Source organism: Pseudopodoces humilis, chromosome 1 (assembly GCF_049639895.1).
Source record: "Pseudopodoces humilis isolate 2021_Gansu_Grassland_sample_001 chromosome 1, ASM4963989v1, whole genome shotgun sequence".
NCBI lineage: Eukaryota > Metazoa > Chordata > Aves > Passeriformes > Paridae > Pseudopodoces > Pseudopodoces humilis.
The window spans coordinates 38,056,146-38,083,698 of record NC_142200.1 but is presented as its reverse complement, the minus strand read 5'-3'; the positions used below and the strand labels follow the sequence as shown (position 1 = coordinate 38,083,698).

Sequence of the window (27,553 nt, the reverse complement as noted above, 5' to 3'; positions counted from 1 at the left end):
GCCAGTTCAGGTCAGCTCCCTCCTGCCTTCTTGTGTACCTGTTCACCATTGGAGCATGGAAAACTGAAAAGGCTTTGACCTAGGGTAAGCATAAACAACTAAACTACAGTGTGTTACCAACATTATTCTCATACTAAATCCAAAACACTGTACTGCACCAGCTAGTAAGAAGAAAATGAGCTCTATCCCAGCAGAAAGCAGGACACATGGGCCAGTTTGGGGTAGTCCCCATGTTCTGGATGCCAAGAGCATGGACGTGGACTCCTACATTGCCAGCTGGCCTCCATATTGGAGCCCTGCTTTGCAGCCATGCTTAAATCAGCAGCAGAGACATTGTCTGGGAGTCAAATCTTCCCAAAGTGGGAAATCAATTTCTGGGCATGAACACTGGCTGGCTAAAGTGACTCACAGTCCTTCCTGCAAGGACTTCCCCTTCAGTGACAGGCTTGAAGTTCCAGTCTTGCCCCATTTTACACCATCCCCCAACTCTCTTGATCTGTGCACAAAGGTATTTAAAACATGATGAACAGCTGATCTACAGATGTAGTGAGGCTGGAATCAGCTTTTTTTCCCCTTTTGATGAATATATAATGAGAGAGAGAGTTCCTTTCCTGCTTATGCTTCCTTAAAGTAGATTTTGTACATGTTCTTCTTAAGAGTGAGAATAAGGATACATAAACCTATGACATTTCAAATTATACTAACCTGTCTTTTTTAAAAAAAAAATTATAAAGCACAGTGTATTTATTCTCCTCTAACCCTTCTTCATATTAATTCTTTTAGGGCAGACCTGATGAGTTTGTTCTATTACTAATTAACAATTGCACAGCAATAATAATACCTCTATTAAGGGTAATTCAGCGTCTCTTGTATTTTTCCAGATTACTCGCATTATAGATAAGATTGCGTTCTTCTAGACTTCTGGAATCTATTGTGCATTTATGAAATGAAATTTTATTTTCATCAATGCTTTGTTAGAAGAAGAATTTTAAACTCAGTGGAATACTTGATAATGGAATGAAGAAATAAAGAGGAAAGGGGGAAGAACTAGACAGATACGGGAGCTATGTACCATTTCTCAAAGAGAAAAGGTACAAGATCAGGGTGCTTCCCTATAGAGAAAAATGGAAACATGAGGTACTAACAGTGCTCTTCCAAACAGAAATAGCTCATTTTACATAAACTTTTGGAATCCAGATTTCCTACCAGAAGAAATCCCCAAACCCAAGACAATGTATATTTAGTCAGATCTTTCCTTTCTGCATAAACTTTTCATTGGGAAAAAGGTTGTTGTCTGGTTTTATTTTTATGTTTTATGTTATTTTTTACTATTGTTTTCATGAAATACCTTTACCTAAGTTGGAGGAAAAGAGAAAACATTTACCAACTTTTTATTAACAGAACTTGAGGAATTCCCTATTGTCTCACCCTACAATACTTTTAGAGGCTGGTCTGAGCATTTACGCAATATTATTTTAATCATTGATGGTACAATTCAAAGAAGATAGAAACAACTGCCCACTAGATTTTAGAGCTCCACAGATGCCCAGGGGCATCTGGGACTGATTAAGAAATGTAACAGATTATGGTCTCACTGCTTCTATGGACTGAGTCTTCTAGAGCATCAAGGCAGGGGCCTGTTCTGGAGCCAGGGATTGGAGATGGGATTGCAGCACACACCAAGGAGAGTGAAGTGATTGTGCCAGCTGCACATCACTGTGACTGGCCGGCCTTTGCATCAGCACCGGAGATCTGTGAGTCCTATGGACTTTAGGCAGGTTCTCCTCATAAACCCAACAGGGTGTGAGCTGCACTGAGCTTTTTTGAGCTCTTTGGGTGTCCTGTTAGAAGTCTTCACCAGCTCCCGAGTCCACTCCAACCCACAGTTAGGCCATACTGGTGGACTTTGAGAAATGTACAGAGGTGCTTTTGAGTGTCTTGCATCTTGTAACACTTTGACTGTTTCCCAAACTTGATCCATTATCTAAACACTTTCATATGGAAAGCTTAAATGTTTTTCATTTTTAATTCTGCCTTAGAAATCTCCGTGACCTGAACTCGCCCACGTGGTCTGGCAGTACACACATGACACCCTGACTCTAGTTCTTGCAAAGCTTTTCACCTGCATCCTCTGGTTGTTTTGTCCGTGCATTCATATTTCCTGTTTTGCTGACCTGGGAGATTTTTATTTCACTTTTCACCAGGCTAGTAAATCATTCTTGATAGAAAAGAAACATTGAAAGATAAGCTTACTTGTTCTTTGTTTCTCTCAACCAAGCCTCCAACGGACCTTAGAAGCTGCTTACAGCGGATTTTTGAAGTAAAGATGTTTTTTTGGCTGTCGGTGGAGCAAGACAGCCTTTTTTCTGCCTCTCAGACTTGGCAAAGACATGGTTTTATTTAGCTCTAAGTTCTAGAGATGGCTCGTTCTGAGGCAGTCCGGCGGGGCTGACCCCCCGACACCCCGGCTCGGGCTCCAGCCGGAGGAGCCGGGGCCGCCCCGCGCTGTCCCCGCTGTCCCCCGCATGCAAATGTTCCCCGGCAGCAGGAAGTGCCCGCGCTGGGAGCCAGCCGCGGCCGCGCCCCGCCCGCGCAGCGACAGCGGCGCAGCGAGAGCCGCGCTCCGGCCCCGCCGCCGGGACAGCCCGCTCCGCGCTCCGGCCTCACGCTGCGCCTCGCTCGCTGCCGCTCAGCTCGCGCACCCGGGAAAGTAAGTGCCTTCCCCCGGCGGCGGTCCCGGCTCGCCCCCCTTCTCCCGCGGCGTGCCGCGGGGCCCCCCCCGCCGCGCTGCCTCCCTGTGCGGTGAGGTGCGGGGCGGCGCGGTACGGAGCGGTGAGGTGCGGGGCGGTGCAGTGAGGTACGGAGCGGTGCGGGGCGGTGAGGTGAGGTGCGGGGCGGTGCGGTGCGGTGAGGTACGGAGCGGTGCGGTGAGGTACGGAGCGGTGCGGAGCGGTGCGGTGAGGGGCGGTGCGGTGAGGGGCGGTGCGGCGGGACCCGGCGCTGCCCGGGCGGCTCTCCCTCGCTTCTGCCCCCGCGAGGAGGTGCCGCTGCCGCCCGACCTGCCCGGTAGGACTGGATTGGGTCTTAAGGGAAATAACCGCGTCTGGGGTAAAATAATCATTCTCAAAAGCATGATTTATCTCACACCCCTCCCCCTGGCTTCTGCTGGGATCCGGAGGGCTCGGGTGCCTTTTGGCTGTTTCGTGCCGGGGAGCGTGTGATATTAGCTGGTTAAAGTCTGCAGCCGGCGTTTCAAGCCAAAACGATAGCCTTGACTGAGGTGAGGTGATGTGATCCCTGGGTATCCCTTCTTACACTGCTTTCTTTCTAGGAGCGTAATTTCTGGTGCATTCTGCAAGTTAGAGCTTCTTCCTCTTAACTCTATGTTCATGTGTGCTTGGAATTAAAAGAAAGATGAGAAAATGGTATTGTGATGTTTGGTGCCCAGTGTTTCTTGCAGACTACTCTTACAGGTACCGTGTTCCTGAGGAACGGTCCTGAAGGGTTTTCTCCTTACAATTTTAGTTTAGGAGCTGATGCTGTACCTTCAGTAAAGCAGTTAAGAGTTTCTGTTGAAATTGCATCTTTCAACTGCTTGCAGTGAATGGGTTGGCACAAACTCATCTTGCTGCCTTACTCCCCTCTGTTGGCACTAAAGACCAAAGGGATTAATGCTTAAAACTTGTTTAGCCAGGTTATATTCCCACGGATATATCTAGGGAGCACAAAGCTGGTTTCATCTGAAACCCCAAATCAATATCTCCTGCCTTTCATTCCCACCTTTGGAGAAACACTGACCAATCTTAATGTATTTTAGGACATTGGAATACAAATTGGAAATTAAAATTTTTAAGCTTGGTCCCATCAAGTACCTGTAAGACTTTTGCAATTTAGGAATAGTAATGTTAATTGAAAGTATCTGTAAAGTACAAGTACCACATAGATAAATCTGCACTCAGCACAGTATCACTGTAGAGTTAAAACAAAAAGCAGAAGATAAGTGTTGAGAAATTGCAAAGCTATGTTGGGAAGACATAGCTCAGTTTTACCAAAAGGAAAGTTAAATTGTGTTTGTTAAATTGTATTGTGTTTGGATTGTTTCCAACCCAAGGACAGAATAGGTGTTATCTTTTTAATATGTACTATCAACAGCACTGGAAGTATGGATGAGGAAAAAAAAATCAAATTGTTTTCTCTGAAAAAGTAGCAACAGGCTAGAAATTAGTTAGATACTGTTAATAGGATGTTAAGAAACCTTGGAGAAGGATTGAATGTAATGAACTGTGAGATCAAAAGATGTATCATTTTATGGATCTCTTCTGAGATTTAAAGCTTTTTTTCTTTCTGTTTCAACTTTGTGAGCTACAGGCTAGTTAGGAAAGAATTCTTTATTTAATAACATAAAAATCTATTTTAATTGTGTTGAGAGAAATTTCTTTTTAACCATGAAGACACAGAACGATTATCTCTGTACAGTAGCTGTCTGACTTCAAGTTATCCTGCTTTTCTCTATTTTTAGAGGTGTTTCCTACAGAAATATACAGAAGACATGGTAAGGTTTAGGTTTTCCTTTTTAAGCCCCTTGACCAGTGGGGTTGTGCAATGACTCTTTCTGACAAAGCAATCAACTGTGAAACTTTACAACGCAAAGTTAAACCCTGTTGCCTTTAAATTGTTTAATACTATGGGGGTTAATGTTACCCTTTCCAAGAGAGTTTCCATAAATGTGAAACTATTCCTTGCAGGTATTTATGAATAGATAGGTGTTTATGAATGTGTAAGTAACTATTTCATAGTACTGTCCCCCCTCAGTTTATCTATGTAATTGAAGTGACCTCTCTTCCTATGGCCTTTTTGACTCCTGTGAGCTAAATGGCAACACAGAACAAGTGTTGCGGGAAAAAATTCCTGTGACAGGCAATGAAAACAAATCCAAGGTCTTCCTGGCTCAGCTTAGTACTTGTTCCTCAGTGCAGTCTGTCACCAGATCAGAGATGCTACACCTGGCCCTTCCTGTGGGGCAAATCAGGGAGCAGCATTGATCTCTCTGCAGTTATTTGGGAAAGTTTAAGTGCTGCCGTATTTAATCTCAGACGTGATTCCATTGCTGTTACAAAAAGGAGGTGTTTGCCTACCTCTATTCTGCATGTTATTTTGAACCTTAATAGGAATCTTTGAGGTTGTGGGATGAGCACATGTTGATCATGAGACAATTTTTGTTCTTTTCAAAGGGCTAGACAATCTGGGAAGGAGATGAGACCTTTCCTCCTTCCCATACGTGCATATCCTGAGTAACTGAGTGATTTTTTTTCTTCTGTCCAGGGAGTTGTAAAGCCATTTTTACTCTTGGGGTTCAGGGAGCCCTTTTCAAAACTGATTGAACACAGAAGACAAACACATGGGGAATAACTAACTAACTTAACTAATTCATGGGGTGGGCGTTAAGTATAACCTAGGATTCCTAGAGATCTGCTGTGGTCAAATGGCTGTGCATGGAGGTGGATGTCTGCTGCCACAGAGATCCCAGAAGGGTATGAGCTGTCATGTGCTAATGCAGGGGATGTGAGGAGAATCTGTGGGCCAGGGATCCTGAGGGTTGTGTGACCTTTATGTGCAGAGAATGATACTTCCTCTTGAAGCTATAGAGCTGAGTGTGTAAATAATTACACCAAAGCAGCATTTATAAGCAGCATTTATTGTAATATTGCCCCTGTAGGATTTCCATCCCTAAGCAAAAAGGCTTCATTCTATAGAAAAACCAGTTGCCCAGCTGAGAATTGGGATTTTTGTCCTGTTGATCACATTCCCACTTCCTATTTCTCCCGTTTATTTTTGTCCTCTCTTTAATGAGAGTAGAGGAATGCTAGAGATGGTGTAATAAGAAAGTCTTCCAGACTTGCTAAGCCATACCACAGGAAACTCTAGATAAAAATGTAAAATTACATCTGTATGAAAACAGTCTTTAATGACGCAGAGAGGGTGAAGGAGTCTGCCACCCTGTAAACAGTGATGGTGCCTCCTCAAATAAATCAGCCTGCACTAATAAAAGACAAATGCAGTGTAACTGTCCTTAGTGTGACTGTTCCTAGTTTAAACTTCATTGTCCTTTGGGGAAGGATGGAAAGGTCTGTGCTTTCATATTTATTTTTGCCTGATTCAGATACATTTCCTGTTGACATTGTCATTAAATGCTGTAATTTCCGAGACTGAATTATTAATGTTTGAGTTCAGCATCTTTCCTGAAAAACGTTGAGTTCATGGAACAAAACACGAAGGCAGAACTCATCATGTGCTGGAAGCATTTCCTCCAAATATTTATGAGATACTCGTATTTGTTTTGTGCCCTAAAGAACTTCTCATAGAGGTAAATAGATCGCTTACTTTTGTTAGGCAAATGTCAGAAGAGAAATGGTATTTTGACAGTAACACTTTGCTGGAGAGAAAAGAAGGAGGACACTAGGGAAGGGTAGAGGGAGTAATGGGAAGGTCTCATTTCTCTGGTGGGTTAAAAGGCTGGACTAGTACTGTGCAGGCCAGCCTTTGCTCTCCCTTAGGTCAGCACTGCCTATCTTTTTCAAACTGCTGGCATCTTAAGTATCTACAATTGGTTCCTGTGTTTGCGCAGCACACTTGTCTTACGTCTTCAGTTCAAAGGACTCCAATGATAAACAATCTGAACAGTGTCCTTCTTCCTCTATGGTCTCTGCTGCATGTGGCTGAAGGCTACTTCTTCCTGTGGTTGACCTATTGTAGAGTTTCTTACTTTAATTTGCAAAGGCCAGCTGTGATAGGAAATAGTGCAGTCTTGAGCTGGAACACGTGATAGTTCACCAAAGGTGTTGAACTATGGGATGCAGCTACCCTTCTGCAATGGCACTTTTTTCAGTTTTCTCTGCTCTAGAGGGCTGCTCTAAGTATGGAAATGATAAAATTTTGAAGGGAAAGGACTCCCTCTGCGATGTACTTTTAACTTCTCCTTTGTTGGTTTAAAAAAAGCTGTTTCAGGAAGTTCATAAAAAAAAAAGCATAATCAGTTAAGTGGGCTTTCTGATGTGGTATCTGCATTCTATTGCTCTTTTTTCATGTTTCCTTCATTAGTTTGTACACATAGGTGAGTACAAGTCTGTTGGTTTGGTTTTTTTTTTTTATGAAATCTTATTCAGGTTTTAACGTAGGTTTAAACTGAAGTAATATGGTATCACAGGAATTAGTACAGAAGTATATTTGGCTGCTAAGTAGGTTTTTTCTTTCCATGTATGACTGTACGAGGGGCTTAGAACAAAATTAATAGCAAAAGTTAATATGTATGAGTGAATTCTTGCATAGTGGTAACACATTTATAAATCAGTAAGTCTGACCTATGGCTAAGTTCTACTCTATTCAGACAAAAGGAATATTTCCTGGTAGTGTCAACTGAGTAGGGAAAGATCTGAATAGTAGCACATCTACTGCATATATTGAAATTGTCTGCTCCAATGTCCCTTGCCAGAATCATGAGGTATATATTCATTAGATCCAGTGCACAGAAAATTATTTTCTCCGGGGCAGCCCCAGTCTTACCATGTGTTTTGATGGATTTTTAAAATCCTTCAGTAAGTACTAAATGCCCTGGGGAGCTGTGATTCAGGTGTGAGTGAACAAAGAATGGAGAACCAGGGTTAAGACATTGCCGGAGCTGGTGTCAGTTTCACTGAGGAAGTGAAAGTTTTTGGTAAACAAACAGGAAGGGGATGGGCAGGAGAAAGAGGAAATCCTATACTGGATGTTCTGTGTTTGCCTTGTTCAAAATACATTGCAAGAGTCATTTGAATGTGCTGTTGTGATGTAGCAGAAAGTGCAAATGGGATTCAAAGCACATTTTTGTAACTCCAGGCTTACAATTGCAAAAGATGTGCTGAGCTGTGCAAAGGCTGGAGGGAAGCATTGCAGCCCATGAGGGGTGTTGGAAACCCTGCCTTTTAAGCAACTCTTCTGCTGGATTGCTGGTGTGGCAATTTCTCCTCCTTTTTCAGTCCAGCTGCATTTGCACTGGCTTCAAGAGAGATTGCAGCAGCTGTCCTGGCACCAGTGGAGAAGCAGCAAGTGATACTGAGGTGAATTCTAAGCCCGTTTCTCTTGGGATGTAGATGGCATGATTGATGGCAGACACTAGACAGCAGTGCTCCCACTATGCCTGGCCAGGAAAGCTTGCCTCATCTCAAGACCTCCTCCTAAATTTCCTTGGGAGCAGTTCCCTTCCCTCTGCCATGATGCTTACCAGTGTTTCCAAAAAAGTCCTTGACCACACTGCTTCAAATGTCTTCATTACTAATAATTTGCTGTTTGTCTGAGGCTTTTTCTCCCCAATTTCCTGGAAAAATCCACATTCCAGTTTTCACACTGCTGTAGGAGTACTCTCTACCATGATTTCCTTGTCTTCTCCCATCATTTTTTTAATTTTTTTTTTTCCCCAGCATCATTCTGCTGTTGATTTCTCTCCAGCTTTGTCTTCAGGACTGTCAGTGTTATAAACTCGTTTATTTCATCTCTTGGTTTAGACGTCTGCAGCAATTTTTTTTTTCTTCCTTTCTGGAAGAGTAAGCCTTAGCTCCTTTCATAATCCAATTATCATTTGTAAACTACTTATCAGGGAATACTTATCCAGAAATACATACCCCCAACCTCTTGAAGAGATATGAAGTCCAGTGAGTACCAACCTGGCAGTACTGACATGGTCTTTGAAGTATTTTATGGCTGTGCATTGTCTAAGGGCAACTTTGTACTACTGTAGGTGGTCAGCAAGACTCTTCTGTGTAGAGTGCAGTTTATGTGTAGGTGTAATTGATCTTTAGAGACAGCTAACTGCTGTTTGACACATCTAATTTAAAATTATGACCTCAAACTGACTTAAAGTGGGTTTCTATTCTGAAAATGGTCAGTGTGGATTGTCCCCTGCTGCTTTGTCTGCCCTTCTTGTGATGCTGCTTTCACCTTCTCTGGCCAAGTTTTTTTTCTGTTGCATGCAGGTTTTTGTGTGCTGTGTAGTGGTGCATGTAAAATGTTTTTGAGCCAGCATTGACCCTCCTTGTATACCCTTCTGGTTCAGGGAAGCAGAGCATGGATTTATCAGCATGTGTGCTGGCCTGTAGAGAAGAAATCAAGTCTTGGTGTTGTGGGGATGTGGTGCTGAGACAGCAGCTCTTGCTCCAGGATTATCCTCTGTCCTCATTGGTGTTGGTGTTCCCCATACACTGACCCCACAGAAAGTGAAGCTTAAGGAATTTAGCTTTGAGAAGGCAGTGCAAGTCTAGAAGGACCTAGTTCGATAGAGCTGGCACTAGCAGAAAAGAGTTTTGGTAGAGTGAACAAGTGGGAAAAGGATGCTTCAGGTAGGATACTTCTGCTCTTAATAGAGCATTTAAGCAAGGCTGCAAGTTTCAAAAATACATCTGAATAGGTTATTCAAATCAGATGTATTGGACTAGGTTTGGATGAATGAAAGGTCCTTTTCCCTGCTCCTGCAATAAAAGCAGGTAGTTTGTATGGTGTGACACAGAAAAGCAATTTCTCCTTGGAGCACAGAATCCGTATGTTTATTACATGTTCCGTATCCTGTCATACTGATTGAGAATATATGTTTTCCTTGGAACTATAATTGTCTCTACCCAATGAGTTATTTTTATCCTTTGCATTCTTATTTGATTGTTTTTTCTCTTTTTGTCTCTTTGCTTCTGCAGTCTTCCTGCTTGATTTGTTTCTCATTATCAACTCGAAATCTGAACTCGTAGGGATTTTGGCCTCCTCTCCTATACCTTTTCTCATATGGTTTGTGTTGTCTTGAGAACTTCCCATGCATGGCCAAAAAAATGAAGAAGTCTTACCAGCTTTTAAAACATCTTCTTTGCACAACACTTAATATTGTGGAATTAAAATGCAAGTTGTGGACTCATTACTGTTCTCTTGAAGCAAACCTGGCTAACCACTGTGAGCACCGATTTGGTTTTAGTTCTTGCTTTGAAAGTCAGCTGCATGGGCCATGGGTGCTGAAGTCACATTTAAACATTGGGGTTTGTGCACAATCTAAGGCAGTTTTTCAAAGTATAGCATAATCACATGTCCTGCCTGTGAGCTGCATACTTGAGCTATGTGGAGTTACACAGGTTACAAACTTTAATGAGCAGCCAGTATGGCTGTAGGAATAGCGCTATGAAATTCTTGCAGTTCGCAGCATGAATATGAAAATAATTATTTTTGTGGTCCTGCAGCTTAGTGTGAGTCTAAATCTGCTAGAGTTATTGTGAGTGCTGGCCTATTTTTTAAGGTCTGTGTGCTGCCCTTTGTGCAGAAAGCCCTGGTGTGAGTCTCCTGAAGTCTGTCAAGCTCCTGTGTGCTGTCACTTGCAGGATCAGAGCCTGGTTCAGTGAAACTTGCTGTGGTTGTCACTGCTAGATCTTCATCTGCTGCCAACTGACCATTAAGCAGGACTAGAAACAACACAAAATACTAAGTGCTGCACAATCCAGTAGTGGTATATTGTGAATACAAAAATGTTGGTTGTTTTTAGAGTGAGAAAACAAGAAATTTCAAGGCAAAGTTAAAATAGTAGCAGAGGTCAAATTATTAATCAGCTTTTGAAAATGAAATAAATTAGCATATTGAGCAAACGCAATGTGCATTTTTAAATCAGACCCTTAGTCAGATCTTCTGTTTAGTATAGAATAATTTCTCTCAAATATAAGAGAACTTTAATCAAGTTAATATACTTGCGTAGCTGCTGTCCTGGTAAGATGAGAAACTGTTCATTCTTGCCCTTGAGAAAGATCATCTGCAAAGACATACCTGTGTTTAAAATTGGAGCACTCCAGTTCTTAGAACCTTTGCAGCAGGAACAGTCAAATGACCTGTCACACCAGGTATTTGCAATCTGTCCTTCAAATAGAGGTTCCAGATTCTCACTCTCACTCCTTTATGAAAATAGAAAGCATGTAAAATATTTCTAATTTTGGTTAACTTTAGAGAAACTTCTTATTCGTGCTCATGTGTGCAATAAATGTGAAAAATATGCTTAGAAACTTGGATATGAATTCTTAGTCATGTTCATTAAGTGACATATTTCCTTCAGGGAGGTATTTCCTTTTACACTCTTACTGCCACCCCAGCTTGAGCATATAGTTTTACAGGACTTCAGCTAGAGTGTGCTTCCCTCTTTACATGACAGGCTTTCAGACCCAAGTTGGTGAAATTTTACAGCCTCTCGGGATATGTTTGGTACACTTAAGAGAAATGTCCTTGTATCTATTAAAAAAACCCTCTGATCTCAAGGACTTAATCTTAAAACCTCCCAAAATAGCTAATCATGGAGCTCTTTAAGTTCTATTTATCATGTTTGCAGCAAGCTGTTGGTTCAGATGATACCCTTTGGTGCTACTCTATGTGTGACAAATTGCAACAGTTGCTTGAAACAGTTTACTAAGCTGGGTGAGAAACCAACTGGTACATTCTTGGTTTAAATTCGTGTGCTTGAAGGAATATAATTAACACAGAGTTTAAAACTAAATAAAATAAATGAGTTATAAATAGGCTTCTGTAAAGTGCCAGAACCTGGAGAATATTCTTACACCCTTGAAGTTAAGAAAGGTTCTGCTACTTAACATCAGTGAGAACAAGACAAGGTGGTTCCTCCTGTGGATTCTTCAACAGTTAGTGCTGAATGCTGATCTAGTATCTCTGCAAAGATTAAACAGAAAAAAATTTCATTTCTGCCATGTAATTTAGTGGCACCAGATTTGACGCTGATTTTTTTTTTTTTGAGAGCTCTTGCAGTTTCCTCTTGCAACTTGAGTGAACTTGTCCAATGTTTGCAAACTTTCAGGAGGAACTCTGAGTGTTAGCTGACACCAGCATGAATGATTTAACCCCAAATTTTTATCTGAGCATAGAATTCATTCTTGAATCCATATTACATAACCCAGTACAATGCCCTCTATTTCAGAAGAGTTCTGTGTATATCGAGTGCTGTAAAGCTAATGAAACACAGTACAATCTGCTGGAGGAGTAACTTTTTTTTTACAATTTAAATGTATGCTGGTGTTTGAAGATAGTGAAAAAAAAAATCTGCTTCTCTTTTGTGAAATTCAGTGCTTTAGACATGCTCAAGACATAATATGATGGTGTTATAACAAGAATGCTATGTTTTAGTTGCAAGTTTAGTCATGAGTACATATCAGCTTTCAAACATGGAGTTGACAGCAGATAGAGAAGCCTTCTGACCAATGAATGACAAATGCAGTATGGGGCAAAGTAATATGAGTTACACAGTGGCAAGGGTATTCCAGTTAGGATCCATTGACACAGAAGTCATTCTGCCCTGATTATGACATGGATGTCATAATCAATGATGAAAGTGGATTGTAGAATACATGAAACCAGGTAAGGTTTATAAAAATTGATTTATTCCCTAGGGATATAGTTACCTGAATTTGAAAGAACAAAAGTTAGTATGCACTTACGTTCTGTTCCCCATTTCTCTCTTTTATTAAACACACTGAAAACAGAAGATAAACCCAAAGGAGAAGTGGCATGCTTTCTGTGAGACCACCCTCAAACCCTTCATCAGGGCTTGGTGGCTGTGAATTTGCTGTCCTCCATCATGTTTTTATTGACATGATGAGGGATTGGGACAGACTGGATTGATGGTTTGCATGAGGTTCAACAATACTAAATAGTGGGTGCTGGTGTTGGATCCCAACCCCACATAGCACTAAAGGCTGGGGTGGAGAGGCTGGAAAGTGGCTTGGCAGAAAAGGACCTGGGGGTGCTGGTCAGCAGCTGAACATGATCCAGCTGTGCCCAGGTGGCCAAAAAGGCCAATGGCATCTTGGCCTGTATCAGCAATAGTGTGGCCAGCAGGAGCAAGGCAGTGATCATCCCCCTGTACTCAGCAGTGCTGAGACCACACCTCAAATCCCGTGCTCAGTTTTAGGTCCCTCACCACAAGAAACACATTGAGGTTCTGGAGTGAGACCAGAGAAGGGCAACGGAGCTGGGGAAGGGTCTGGAGCACAAATCCTATGAGGAGTGGCTGAGGGAGCTGGGGCTGTTTAGCCTGGAGAAAAGGAGTCTCAGAGGAGACCTTATCACTCTCTACAATGCCCTGAAAGGAGGTTGTCTGCAGGTAGGCTTTGATATCTTCTTCTAAGCAGCAAGTGACAGGGCAAGAGGAAATTGCTTCAAGTTGTGCCAGGGGAGATTTATATGGGATATTAGGAAAAATTTCTTCACTGTCAGTGTGGTTGGGTGTTAGAACAGGCTGCCCAGGGCAGTGGTAGGATCTCCATCCCTGAAATACCTCTCTAAATGTGACAGTAGGACTTGATGATCTTAGGGGTCTTTTCCTACCTTAACAATTCTGTGATTTTACATTGTGATAATTTCATTATGTTCATGATCTTTGCATTCTATTTACAATATAGCAATGGGTTTGAATTACAGGCACGCTTCAAAGCAAGAGATCACATCTGCATAGTAGCTGTTAATAATTTGCTTCAGCAAGAGTCCCATCAATCCATTTGTCCGGGCATGTGGAGGTTGAGCATTAGGCTGCCTTGCTTGAAGGAGAAAAAGGTTTCAAGTATCAGCTGCTACCCGCAAATATACCTTCCTTTTCACCTTCTGGAGAAGGCAGAGTAACAAATTTCAGCTGATTCCCCAAACTCATTATAAAAGTTGCTCACTTTGTCCCTTCTTATCTTCTGAGGCTCAGTGAAAAGAGAGAGAAGCTCTCATTTCTCTTTCATGTGTAAACTGTAATTGCAGGTATGGGGCTCTGCACAGTAATACTCAGATGATTTGTTTGGCTGTACCTTTGCTTTCCAATACATCAAACAGTATATTGAAATCAACACCTGAGTAACACCACTGTGGGCACGAACCAGGCCTTTTGGACTCATAAAATGGATGGGTTGCATATCTCTCTACTCTGCCTTGTTTTGGGAGACAAAGTGTTTGTCAGTGAAGGAGAAGGGGGGGGATGAATAACTGGGTAAGTGGGGAGTGAAGAAGGATAGTTCCCAGGTTTGTGTTCTCCAGAGAAACTGTGCGAAGCTTGTCCTATCCTTCTATCATGTTGCTTGTTATGAGGATGAAGACCTTTGGGCTACTTCTGGACCTCACTGTAACGCCTTTGTTTTTTTATAGGTAGTTTCTCATTTTCCTGTACCACAGTTACTGCTCTAATCACTAAAAAGGAGTGAAAAAGGATCCTTATCCTAGTGGCAGTCATAGACATACATAGCGTACATAAAGTGCAGGGCAAATACAGACTACTGAAAGTTTAGCACACTACCATTATTGGCCAAAATCATCAATTCAAAGCTAAAAAAAACCAGTATGTGAGTCATAGATACACTCAACTTGGAAAGTAGATGTCGTCCTTGGGGTTTGCTAGCTGGACTGGGGCACTTCCTAATAGTTAGGAAGAATGTTGATCCTTTTCAGTGTAGTGGTTTGGCCAAATTTTTGTTTGGAAATGGAGATTTGGTTTATATGAAGCTGCTGTTTGTCATTACTGAGAGTTTCTACCAGTCAAGAAAATGACATTTTCACTTATAGCTTGCATTACGATTTAAAGTCTTTAAAGTATTTTGGGAACCTTTGCTTTTAGTTGGTTAATGTGTTGGCACAGCTTTTCTGTTCCATGTCATATGATCTCTTTGAAGAATTTGATAGAAGTATTTATTCTGTTATGTCAAATTAAGATGTTATTTGACCTTTTCCCCTACCTTCAAAAGATATAGTACAGTGGAAAAAAGTTGAGGAAATGGAAGATGTGGTTGCCTGAGGCTGGCAAAGTGAATTAATTCATTGTTGATATTGATTGAAAATCCTGGAGGATGCAGTTGAGGCAAATGATTGTAATAAAATGAAGCAAGTATTATAAGGTCAGAAAACAGATGTTATTTTAATGAAAGACTTGGCTTAAAATTAGTGCCAAAAGTACAGACTAAATGAATCTGGAACATTTTCATAATATATAAAGTCTATTATGCAATGTTAGCAAAATTACAGTCTTCTGTTGATTAACTTTCTTGTGTTTTGGTAATTTTTTTTTCTTCAGTTGAATAAACAAGGATCAGTGGTTTGTACAAATTCCACTTCGTTTCAATGTGATATTTTGTTTCAGGATTTTATTTTCATCCTTCTGGAAGCATTATAACATCATTATACTACCAGAGTGACATTATTTTCAGTGTTTCTTGTTGGTTTTTATTTACTTTAATGTGTTTTTTTTTAACCACTGCCAAAATTCCTCCATGAAACTAAGATTTTAACTAATCTAGACAAAACTGTAGTGAATTTACAGAAAAATAGAAAATTTCTTTTTTTCTTGGCCAAAGCTTCCCGCCCCTGTTAGAGCTACCTTTCATGTCATCAACTATGATGATATTTGTTATATGTGCTATGCTATCATTTATGAGCAAAGAGTCTGTATTCTAGCCAAGCACAGGATAAAGTTACTCTCTCCCTGGACACTTAAAGGCAAGGCAGGAAAAGGTTGGAAAGTGCCATTTGAATATAGAAAAATGTTTACTTTGATAGGATTAGTTTTACCAAAGCACTCCTTCCTATTGGAAGTTTGAGATGCAATAACTTAAGTCACTTATTTGCCATTTAGTATAGCAATGTGTTATATGTTAGTTCGTGTTGATTAGTGCATCACTAAAGAGCCTCATCTAGTAAGAAAAGAAAAATTAAATAGGGAGTATAGGAAAAAAATATTTATATGATATATGGTATGATATATGATATGATATTGCTGCTCAGAACGGGTCTGCCATTTCCAGAAATACATCAATACAGCATCAGTACAGCAACTCCAGATATTTTATCTCACCAAAAGTTTTCGGTTCTTGTGTCAGCTGTTGTGGGATTTTTTGCTGAATGACTCCTCCCGTCCTGTAAAGACAGGCTGAGTGATGTGGGGATGTTCAGCCTGGAGAAGAGAAAGCTCCAGGGAGCAGCTTTCCAGTACCTATAGGGGGCCCACAAGAGAGCTGGAGAGGGACTTTTTATAAGGGCATGGAGTGACTGGACATGGGGAAATGGCTTTAAACTGACAGAGAGCAGGTTTAGATTAGATATTAGGAAGAAATTCGGTACTGTGAGGGCAACTGAGACACAGGTTGCCCGGACAAGCTGTGACTGCCCTATCCCTGTAAATGTTCAAGGCCAAGTTGGATGGGGCTCCACTTGGTCTAGTGGAGGGTGTCCTTCTTCACAGTGGGGTCTTGGAACTAGGTGGTCTTGCAGGTCCCTTCCAACCCAAACCATTTTATTGATCCTAATCCACAGCCTTAATCTTCCAATTAAGTCTATAATCTTCCAATATAGCTGTATGGCAAGCTGTATTACAGTTTGGCCCTGTTGTAACTCGAATTTTTATTTTAAGGAAGTGGACTTGAGGTATGAATATTGCAGAGTCCTAACCCCTCATTTCAGTACGAAGGCAATTGTGGGAAAGAAAATCAGGACACCAAACAAGGGAGGAATGGGTGGTGAGAATTTCATTGAGAACAGTAGTCACCTTGGTAAAGGATTCAGGGAAGGTGTCTGCCAACCCAGATTGTTTTAGTTGGACTGAGATATTTGCGCATTTCTGTTGGGAATCAGGGCTCTGAAGAGGAGAAACAGAAATACTGGTGCAGGGCTCAAAACTGAGCCCTGTTGCAGAGGAAGTAGAAATGTGATAGGTGTATGAGTGTAGTAGGAATGCAGGTGTTTGGGAGCATGTGGTAGGGTCATACTTTCTGTAACTGATATAGGAAAGCATAAAAATAATCTGAGCTAGCATGGACAAAGTAGAATTTGTCTTGGTCTTAATTGCTAAGGAAGGAATTGTGAAAGAAGTGGAACAGGGGGAAGTGCAGCAGACAGGAACTACCAGTCTCTTAGCAGTACCACTTTCTGTTTCCTGGTGTTATATTAGCATTACATTGAGACTTTTAAAAAGTACTTTCATTTGCAATGAAAAAATATGGGGCCCCCTGTGATATTAAGAGGTATTAGAAACACACAGGTGTCTGAGAATACCGTGCATAATGAATAGCCTGGGAAAACAATGGGGAGAAATTTAATATCAGGGTGTAAGATAATGCCACAGGAGATAGGAAAGTCTGCTGTAACAATAGTTTGTTGTTATGAAAAGTGATATAAACCTGGATGTCTTATTGGATGGCCATATGATTATGAAAGGCCAATATGATGAGAGTGTGAAAATCATAAATTAATTTCTGGGATTTATTGAGTGATGTATTTCAGTAGATGGAAGAAATAGCAATACTAATTGATTCAAGGCACTGCTGAAAATCATCTTGAAACACCTGGGCAGATCCAACCTCCTGTACTTAAGAGGGATAGGTTCAAAGTGAACAGATGTAGAGAATGGCTGCTAGAGTAACCAGTGGAAGTGGAAAAAAATGAGAGGGTTTGGTCTTTAAAATCTAGAAGAGAGGCTGAAAGAGATGTGATGTCTTCCTAATCTCCCAAGAGAATGAAGGCCTAAAAGCCATTATAGTCTCCAAAACATTTTTAAGACTGGGACTTGACAGCTTCCAAGCCAAGTGGAATGAGGTTCTGAAGCCTTTCAGCAATCATATTTTGTTCTTCTCCCCCATCACCCATTAATCTTTCTAAAAGTGGGTCATGGCAAACTCACTTCTGAGCTTGTACAATGTGATTGTGCTTCCTAGAACAGCTCTGTCTTTCCCAGTGTAATTTGTAGTCCTTTGCTCTAATCATGTTTGATAAACTAGATAGCTATGTTGTCTTGCTCTGACAGACATGCACCCTTGGAAAATTTGAGGGATTGACTTAAGTGAGACCAGGTATGAGGAAATTTTACAGTAAAGTGCATGTTGCATACTTTTCCACCACAGTAATGTTAGTTATACTGGGGGTTAACTTGTTTCTCTTCTTCGCCCGTTTATATAGATATGTATGTCAAAATATTATTTCAGCTTTGTCTCACCTTTTCCACAAAGAAGATTGAAGCAGTTAAAATAATTCCCCCATTATTTTTCCATTTTCTTTTAAATGCTGGCAGTTGGACTATGGCTTCCCACAGCTGAGGAGCAGTGGAAGTCTACACAAGGGAAGTCTGCCATAGCCACCACGGAATAGATTCAGGTTATCTGAGCTCCTTTCTATAAGCATTGCAGGGAGCACATGGTGACTTGTGCCTGTATGTGTCTGTGCCCATGCTTATATGTATCATATAAGGGATAAATTCCATCTGGGGGACACAGAGATGAGGTAATCCAGACCTACAGAAATAAGCTAAATTTAAAAAGATACTAAAATACATGCAGCAAGGATTGACAGGGATGCACAGAACCATTTTAGCAGAAAGGCAAGGGAGGAAGAAACTGCTTAAGTTCCCCTAGCTAGTCACCAGTGCAAGAACAAGATGTAGGAAGTGAAACAAGCTTGAAATGAAAGCTGACCCCAGATTTCTGCATTTGCATGCATCTAATTTGATGAAAGTTATCAGAAAGTCAGGACTTACAGTAAAATTGAAATGTGTATCTATGTGTATCTAAAATATGATCATATTTTATATTATTAAATCAATGTATAGCTATAGATATATATGGTGAATTTCAGGTATAAGAATAAGGCTGAACCAGCTTAAATATAACAACTTCTGAGACCAGTGAGGAGCAGAAAACAACTTCTCTTCAGTTGCTCTCCAGTTGATGCTTTCATATTGCTCCCAGCCACAAATAATTTATTTTTGTCACTCTTATTCTCACTGTGGTCTAGTGGTAAATCTTCACCGGCACAAATATGTGTAGATCAGTATTGATAAGCCATTGCTGAGCTTTACCACCTCTAGTTAAACTCCTGCTCTGTATTCCTTGGCAGTTGCTTTGCCATGTGATGATGGGTCAGAAATGAACCTAGGTTTCCCAGAAACAGTCCTCGTAGTCCAAGTAACAGAGATAAAGGAGATCCTTGAAACACTTGGGTAGCACAGATGATGTGGAAGCAGATCAACATAAAAAGAAAGTAAGCACTGGAGGTTAAGGTAAATTAGGTCCTTTACAACATTTAATCATTAAAACATGAACATCTTTACAACATTTAAGATTCCTTAAAATTTTTTTTCATAGAATTATAAATTTGAACAGTTGATTGAAGTGACATAGAATATTTGATGAGCTTCTAAGAAAGCAGGTGTTTGTGAGCAGAGCAGGTTTACAGTCCTTCCTGCCCAGCAGTTTTAATTTAAGTTGATCACTCTGAGTTTTGAGGCACTTCTGCCTTGACCTTGAGGGAATACACAGGAATTCAGGAGATCTGATGAAGGATCACTGTGTTACCTCTGACTAAACTTGTGAAGTAGTAGCAAACAAACTGGCATTAAAGGCCAGACTGAAACATCTAAAACAGAGGAGGGCAATGTTATTGTTTTCAAGTTTTGAAAGAGGTATTAAATAAAACTGTTTACTCCTCTGCTCTCTAAACCCCCTTTAAAGCTCCAGGTGGGAAACCAGTTGTGTTTTTATATATAGATGTAAACACTTGCTTCCTGTTCTTCGATTCAGAAGTTTAAATATAAAGCAATATTCAAGACTCAGAGTAGGCTGGGGGTTGTAATATTGTTTTCTTATTCTTTTGCATGAGAAATTTGTGGTTTAAATTAAGAGTTTACTCTTCGTACTCAATTTAATACAAATTAATTTTATTTATGTACCTGTTAAAATGCGTATGTATATGTCTGTTAAAGCCCTAAGCCATAGAGACAATTGGTGTTTAACTACATGATTACTGACCATTTCAAAAACAGATATTTTTTGGATAAAATACATACTTCTTTGATAAAATAGAGCTTATATGCTCGGTGTTGTAGTTCTAATTATTTTAAAAGTTGCTTTATTATTGGAAAAGCTGAAATATAATTGATGAAGATTTGAGAATCATTGCCATGAAGACATGACTTTGATCAAGAAAAGACCAGACATGTCAAGTAGGTTTTTTAGGAAACTATTTCTAATATGCACCATATATGTTGTATGTAACAAAATCACAAGGAAGAGAATTGTTATGAACACAAAACAAAAAAATGAGATCACCTTTTTAGATGATACGAAGGGTGAGCACTGGGACAAAGTGAAACCCCAAATGCTGCTGATGGTGGTGGATGGACAGGTGATGGTCACATGAAACTTGACTACTTGCAGTAGGAAGTCTTGTGTCTTTAGACACATTACTTTGCTGGAACTGTAGAAAAAGGCATATAAAGCAATTCTGTTTTGGGGACAGACAGCAGCTATTAGCCCTGGAAGAATGCTTCATTAGTTTCTGACTTCCACTCCTCCCAAACCATTTTGGAATTAAGACCCAAGTGCTGTAGTAGCAAGATGAGATAGGGGATTCAGAGGGAAAATTCAAGGCAAATGTAGACATCAAAATCAGTGTCTTGGAAAAAAACCTACTGCAGAGGCTCTGTGTAACTCCTGTGGATACTCCTGTGGCTTTTTGAAGGGTGCCTGAACCCAGGTTCTTGTCACCTTGCTGCAGCTGTTAACCTAAGTTCGTGTTTACCTTTTAGCCATGAACTACAGTATGCTCTCTGTTAAAAGAGAAGCTGTTACTTTTTTAGTTATCTATTTATAAAGATTAGCAGCTATGTTAGATAGAATTTCTTTCAATTCAGTGTTTATCTTCCATGTCTAGAGATGTGGACAGGACAATAAATGAAAAGCATGAATAGGAAGTAGTGTCTCCTGTATTGCAGAACTGTTGGAATGGGAAACATCTGAGTAGCAACTAGCAGCATTTTCTCTGATGTATAAATTATTTTTATCTCTGATAAAGAATAATGGAGTTTGGTTTGTAATGATGCTGGGCTGTCTGTGCTCTTTGCTTACTGTATTCTCTTTCTATCTGCACAAAACACTTCCTTGTGACACAGCAACAGAGCGCTAGGCAAATAAACATTTACTGCAAGTGAAATGTGTCATTTATTTATACACTGCTCCCTGCACTGTCATTTTACTTAGGTCAGGATCCCACTCCTGGAGCTGTTGCCCTCATGCTAAACTGTAATCTGTGTTATGGAGCAGAATTGGAGTGCAAGAATGGGGATGCTTTGGGAGAATGCAGTGTGGGGCTCACCTTTGGGTAAACCCTTGTTATCAGCTGGCTCCTACTAGATGTTCAATTCTTGGAGATATACTGGAATAAAAAAGGGCAGTAACCCCCTTGAACCAGCTGTGGGGCTTCAGCATTGACTGTTGGGGCTTTTTGCTCATGCTAAATCCTGTGGGGACTGTGGACTTCCATCTCTATGAGGAAAAGAACCCAGAAAAAACAGTGCTTCATGATGAGGCTCAGGATCTTTTCTTTGTTTGAATCCATCACAAGGGTGGTCTTGCAAACTGTATTTGTGTGATTTCACATGACATCAAGTAAACTTCTGTGTGATTTCATAGCACCTCTACATAGTTATTACTGATCAATTGTTACTGTCATGAGCAAGTGCCAACCTTGAGCTTATCAGCACAGCCTCACAGCAGGTTTAACTTACAGCTGTTCATGTGCTTTCAGCTGCAGAAAAAAATCTGAGTAAAAAATGCTTTTCTCTGAGTTTACACTGACACTGAGCATGCTGCAGTCTCTAAAGATGTGCTCAGCTTTCTTACAGGAATAGGGAAAGGGATTTTTGGCTGACAACTTAGATCAAATTACTTCATGCCCTCCACTTCAGCTGTTTGTTCTGTAGAAGCAGAACTATTCAAGAGCAAAAAGGTTAGAACTTAAGTGGATAAATACCTGATCTTGCAGATACAGCAGGTAATTAAACACTGGCCTTCCTGATGTCTGGGGTGAGTTTGCGAACACCCTGGTCTGCCCATGGGTGTACAGAAATTTCCTATGAACCATTAATGACAGAACAAGAGTCATCTACATACCCACAGTTATAAATAAATAAAATAAATTAGAAAATCCTTCTCAGTACTGCAAAACAGCTAGTCTGTAACCCGTATGGAGCTGAACATTGTAAAAATTAATGCGTTAAAATTAAGCATTAAAGATGTTTGCTTCAAAGGGAAGCTCCTCCATGAAAATGTGCTCCAGTGCTTTCAAGTAAGTGTGGGAACACTGAAATGTTGGCACTCAAGACGAGAAAACTTATTTTCTGCCTGATCAGTGCCTATTGATTTTCTGTAGGATTCCTTTTATTTTTAGTTCAAGAGAAGACAAGAAGGGGAGCAATGGGTTCTAACACTGCTTTAAAGCAGGATCACAGATCACTGCTGAAATCCTATGGACATCCAAGATGTGTTGGCAATAGGTGACAGATAATTTGCAGAAATGGTAGGAGAGGAAGTATCCTCCTGTCATATTTAGAAGAAAACACTCCATGTGGATAGGACAGTGCCATTATGTTATTATGGAGTGCTTCCTCAATGGCGGGATAGGACATTGAATGAAGGTGATGTTGGAATTTGAGACTTGCCATGTGGGAATGCTTGTTGCCTTGGTTTATTTTTGTTAGGATTGTGATTATCATAGGTATTGTTACAAAAGTATGAGTCTTAATTTGAACCCAGATTAATCTGGTTAATTTTTGTAGATGCAAGGCCCCATCCCATTGAAACAGTTGTGTCTGCCAAAGGACACTTCTACTACTACTTTACTTCTTCACTACCATCAGCCTTTTCTATCCTAGAGATGAAGGTAAAAGTGGGATGAGAGTCTCACAATCTGCTTTAGCTTCTTCAGCTGTGTTTGTTTACTTGAGCCTATATTTGCACTGAGCTCTTATTTTAGGTTTTACATTGTTCTTCAAAGAACTGGCTTTAAAGATTAATTAGGGCAGGGGGAGAGTGAGTCTGTGTGCCTGCAAGGGAAAATGTGACTGTGAACCTAGCATTAGAGCACTGACCTGAAAGGAGGGAGAGAGGAAGGAAGGAGAGAGTTGAAAAGCATTCATAGTGGATTCTTTGAAGAGTAAGTATAATTACTCTCCTTGGAGGGAGGATTGTAGAGATAATGTTGTATATATATTTGCTGGAGTGCTATGTAATTGTATCACAGGATTAGCAGTCAGGTTCCAGTCATGCAGATGCTAACAGCTGTATCTCATCTGATTTAGCATGGATACACATCCTGAGAGAAGGATTAGCCTTCTAAATTATGCTGAAAAGGAAATCCTTGTGTGGTGATTTGCCATCACTGGCACACACATCGTCTATTTTAGGCTGCTGTAACACGCCTGTGTGAACAAGGAGATGCAGTACTGAAGGTCACAGTAGCAGCATGTCTGCCATGGAGCTGGGACTACACAAGTCATCAGCCTCATGTGAGACAGGGATTTGAATCAAACAGAGCTCCCTGCTAGACTGGCATCTGCAGAACGAAGTGGGGAGATACCGGCATTACTAGTTCCAGCTGCAGTTCTCAGAATTTGGACAGGAATGTTTTCCTTTGTCTTCCTAAAGAGTCTTTCCTTTAAAATGTACAGATAAAAGTTATCCCTACAATAATTGCATTTTTGTTATATCTATTCCAGAGCTCAGAGAAGTATCAGAAGGATACAAGGGGTTTGGGCAGGGAAGGGTAGATGGGGAGAAAATATAAAAAAATCTGAAGAAATGGTAAATAACTATTTACTTCATCTGTTGATTGAGACAAGGTAATTTCTTTCCCTTGCAACAGAAAAGAGATATCAGTGTGTGGGCCTAGCCTTCAGTTGTTTTTTCCATGAACTTTTGTGTATTAAAATTAAGCACATTTTTACTGTGTAGCCCAGATGATTTCATGGGAAAGGGCTTGGTTTTCAGCACAATGATTTTGTTTAATACCTTTTTTATTTCAACAGGAAATATGGGGTGTATAAAATCAAAAAGGAAAGAGAATCTGCATGGAGATGGGCTAGATTTGAAGAATCAACCAGTACGTAAAACTGAACGAACTATTTATGTGAGGGATCCAACGTCCAATAAACAGCAAAGGCCAGTAAGTAGATAGTCTCAGGAGAGAATTCCTGTAGCAAGAACAAAGCATGACTGGCATAACTTAAATTTCAGTCCAAAGCATATGCATGGAAAAATTCAAATTATCATTAATCCACAGCTGGGCTTTTAGTGTTGGGTAGTTCACCCTCAATGAATAAATACCTAGAGGAATAAAAATTAAAACATGGTGGTTTGCTACTTTATGTTTGTTTTAGTTTTCTGCATAAAAAAAATAACTTGTCAATGCTTGAGAAGATATAACTATGTCTGTAGAAGAATGCTAGATGACATTAGAAAACCTGAAGTAGTTTAGATCCATTTTTTAAAGCATTAGTGTTGGGTTTTTAGTAGCTATGGGATCCAGGTGTTGGTTATTCCAGTTAAAGGCTGAAGTAATCATGGGTGATTCTTTACCACCTCTAGTCAGCTTTACTCACTGAAGGCCACCACTGGGCCTTGCCTGAGGTGTGTACTTATTTATAAATAAATTAATTATTAAGGCTGGGAGGGGAGCACAGGGTGCACCGGTGAAGTGAGCAGCAGGGAGGAACAGGCTAACATGTTCCATGTGTGCTGCCTGGCATTGGAAGGAAAGGTGCTGGGATGGGGAATTCTGCTGGGAACCAAGTGGGTTTGCTTATTTGCAGCGTGACTGGTACCTTTTTTTCCCCCCCACCTTCTCTACTGTGCTGAGGAAACTGTGTCGCCTGCCTGCCCTTGTTCAGGGACCTGCTCTCTGCAGGTGTGAAAGGCTCCCTGCTTCCCTCTCTCCCCAGCTGACACAGTGAACTCAGTGTGCACTCAGTCGATGAACACACATCACAAACTACCTTTTTTTTTTTTTAAATTACGTTTTTTTTTCCTTGCACAGTCTTAGTGGCATAACCATGCTTGTAGTTCTTTAGCATGACAGCTACATGGTAATAACTGTCCTGCTTAAGTGCCCTACCTAAAGCCTCTTCAGCAGAAGTCCCAAAGCTGTGAACTTCCTCCCCATGGCTTGTGCCACACCTTCACAAGGTGTGAGCTGCTCAATTTAAAATCTATACATTTTTATACTGTCATATGAATAATTTATGTTTTTATATATACTACATACTTTGAAGAATGGTGGGAAAAGATCTGAGCATTTCCTTTTAAGACACATGAGATGACACCAAAGCAACTGTATAATATGTAATTGTAATTTAAGATCATCACAAAGATCTAAAACTGCTTAATTAAAGACATATTTTATTGTAGGCAAATCCAGAAGCACAGCTCTTACCAGGACAGAGGTTTGTCAGTCAAGGTATGTTTCTATGGAAATCTCACAGCTGCGTGCTGTGCCCGTGTCAGCCTGCAAAGTGATGTGAGTGTGCCTTTATCCTTCTACTTTTGCAGATGCAGAGGAGCATGGAGTCATTGTGGTAGCTTTGTATCCCTATGATGGCATTCATGAAGAGGACTTGTCCTTCAAAAAAGGAGAAAAACTGAAAGTTATTGAGGAGTAAGTATGACACTATTGTTGTATTGCAGATTTTCTTTGGGCTCATCTAATTCCCTCTGCAATGCTTTGATATCCTACTTATACTATGGGTGTATGCTTACATGTGGTAATACAAATGCTTTATGGTGTTATTCCAAGTTGGATAGGATTTTGACCAACCTGCTGCAATGGAAGGTGTTCCTGCCCATGACAGAGATCATCTTTTAGGTCCCTTCTAACCATTCTAACCATTTTTGAGTCTATGGTTCCCTGATTTGGGAGTTGGCCTCAGTAACAGTGACCAAAGTTTGATCCAGTGGAACCAGTGGCTACTCAGGTTGCTTGACTTCAGAGGAAAGATTGTGCTTCTCTCTGCAGCCTGGGCAAAGCTCTCAGCAGACTAGAACCTAAGTAATAATTTATCATTTTCTTTTCATGTGGATACTACTCTTTTTTGTTTTTCAGATCTGGAGAATGGTGGAGAGCAAAATCTCTCACAACAAGAAAAGAAGGTTTCATTCCCAGCAACTATGTAGCAAAAGTAAACACCCTGGAAACAGAAGAGTAAGTTCTCCCAGTCTCCACATTCTGGCAAACTTCTTCACCTTGGTAGTGTATCCTTTGTGGGTGGGGAAAGAGGTGGTTCTAATTCTTTGAAATACTTTTCAGATGGTTCTTCAAAGACATAACCCGCAAAGATGCTGAAAGACAGCTCCTGGCTCCTGGAAATGGTCCTGGAGCTTTCCTTATAAGAGAAAGTGAAACATTAAAAGGTAGGTTTTGGGGTGGTACTTTGGAATTGATAGAGAGATAAAAACATGCAGACAGTCTACACAAAAATTGGCATTTGGCGTGGAGTAGTTGCAGTGCATCCTATTGTGTGAATTTTCTGCAGTTCCGTGGGAGTGAGAAGAATGAGAAAATTACCAGAAAAAGAGGGAAGAGAGTTGCAGGCTAACACCCAAAGCTGAGATAAGGGGGGCAAAAAAAGTGTTATGTGTGTGATTACACTGACAAGAAGCGGAAATGAATGAAGCGGCATCTTTTCTCCTCTTAGCATTTGTGACTCCTTTATTGAAAGACATATTACTGTAATGGTAGCTGCTGCATTCTATAGTCTTCCATTATTGGAAGTTTAAAATTGTAGCTAGTGTATAATGAGGGTTTTCACTTCTACAGTGTAGTGGGATTCTTTTCAGAAAGCTTTTTGGTAGAATTTTGTGCTGTAAACAGAGCACTTTGTGCTGAAAACCTTAGTGAAGTCTCCAGGCTCTTCAGCCTTTGAGGAGAGCTTGGGAAGTTCTGCCCCAGCCTGTGGACACTGACTGTGAATCTGGATGGATATCCCAGCTGGATGCTGTAACACTGCATCCTCCAGAGGAAGACACGTGAAGCATTTCAGCAGGTCATGCCTCTCCACAGGGTAATTTTTTTGGCTCTAATGCCACAGGTTCTTGACTAGGTATCATCTGTAATGGGCTCATGTCATTGTGCTATCAGCCGAGGACTCCTAAATGAAGTTCTCAAGGGAAGTGTTCTAAATTCTACATAGAGTACTGAGAGTAAGGCAAAGTACCCCCCAGAGTCACTGGATATGTGTGAGGAGAGACAAGGGGATGAGGTCCTTTTTTATCCTTTGAAAATGGACAAGAATTGTACAAGTAGAAGAAGCAGAGTGCTGTAGCTAAAGGTAGATGCTCTCCTGCCCCAATTTAAATCTCAGATGATGTTAGGCTCCCTAGGACTGCCTTGGGATCAACAAATATAGCAGATCAACAGATCTGATCTCCCTGCTCTGTGCCTGAAGCCATCTCCAAACTATCCTTTTGCTAGTTGGCCCATGACAACTAGCATGTTCCTTTTTCAAAATGCTGATCTCCAGGTTTCAGCTTCTGCCTGAGTAGGGTGACAGCCCTGGTCCTGCTCTCCCAGCCACTTCTACTCGAGCTGGGGGCTTTTCTGAAAAACTGGGCACTGAATGTGGAGCTGCCTGGAATATGAAACAAGCAAGTTTGTTGAATAAGACTGAAAAAGAAAGTGTGGCTGTAAGCATTTTGGTGACCAGTTCAAGGCTGGTTTTTTG

General features: G+C 40.8%; 1 protein-coding gene across 2 annotated transcripts in view; it reads left to right on the top strand.

Annotated features, from left to right (window-relative positions):
* Positions 1 to 2,584: 2,584 nt before the first annotated feature.
* Positions 2,585 to 27,553, top strand: part of LYN (LYN proto-oncogene, Src family tyrosine kinase) — a 50,000-nt gene continuing 25,031 nt past the window's right edge. The window contains exons 1-6 of one of the 2 annotated variants that reach the window (XM_005517149.3): positions 2,585 to 2,710; positions 23,867 to 23,940; positions 25,245 to 25,293; positions 25,386 to 25,491; positions 25,936 to 26,034; positions 26,140 to 26,243. In XM_005517149.3, the coding sequence (XP_005517206.1) occupies positions 23,872 to 23,940; positions 25,245 to 25,293; positions 25,386 to 25,491; positions 25,936 to 26,034; positions 26,140 to 26,243 (427 nt within the window). In that variant the 5' untranslated portion in view covers positions 2,585 to 2,710; positions 23,867 to 23,871. Of the gene's footprint in view, positions 2,711 to 23,866; positions 24,004 to 25,244; positions 25,294 to 25,385; positions 25,492 to 25,935; positions 26,035 to 26,139; positions 26,244 to 27,553 lie in introns of both variants that reach the window. The other variant, XM_005517148.3, reaches the window with a different exon arrangement.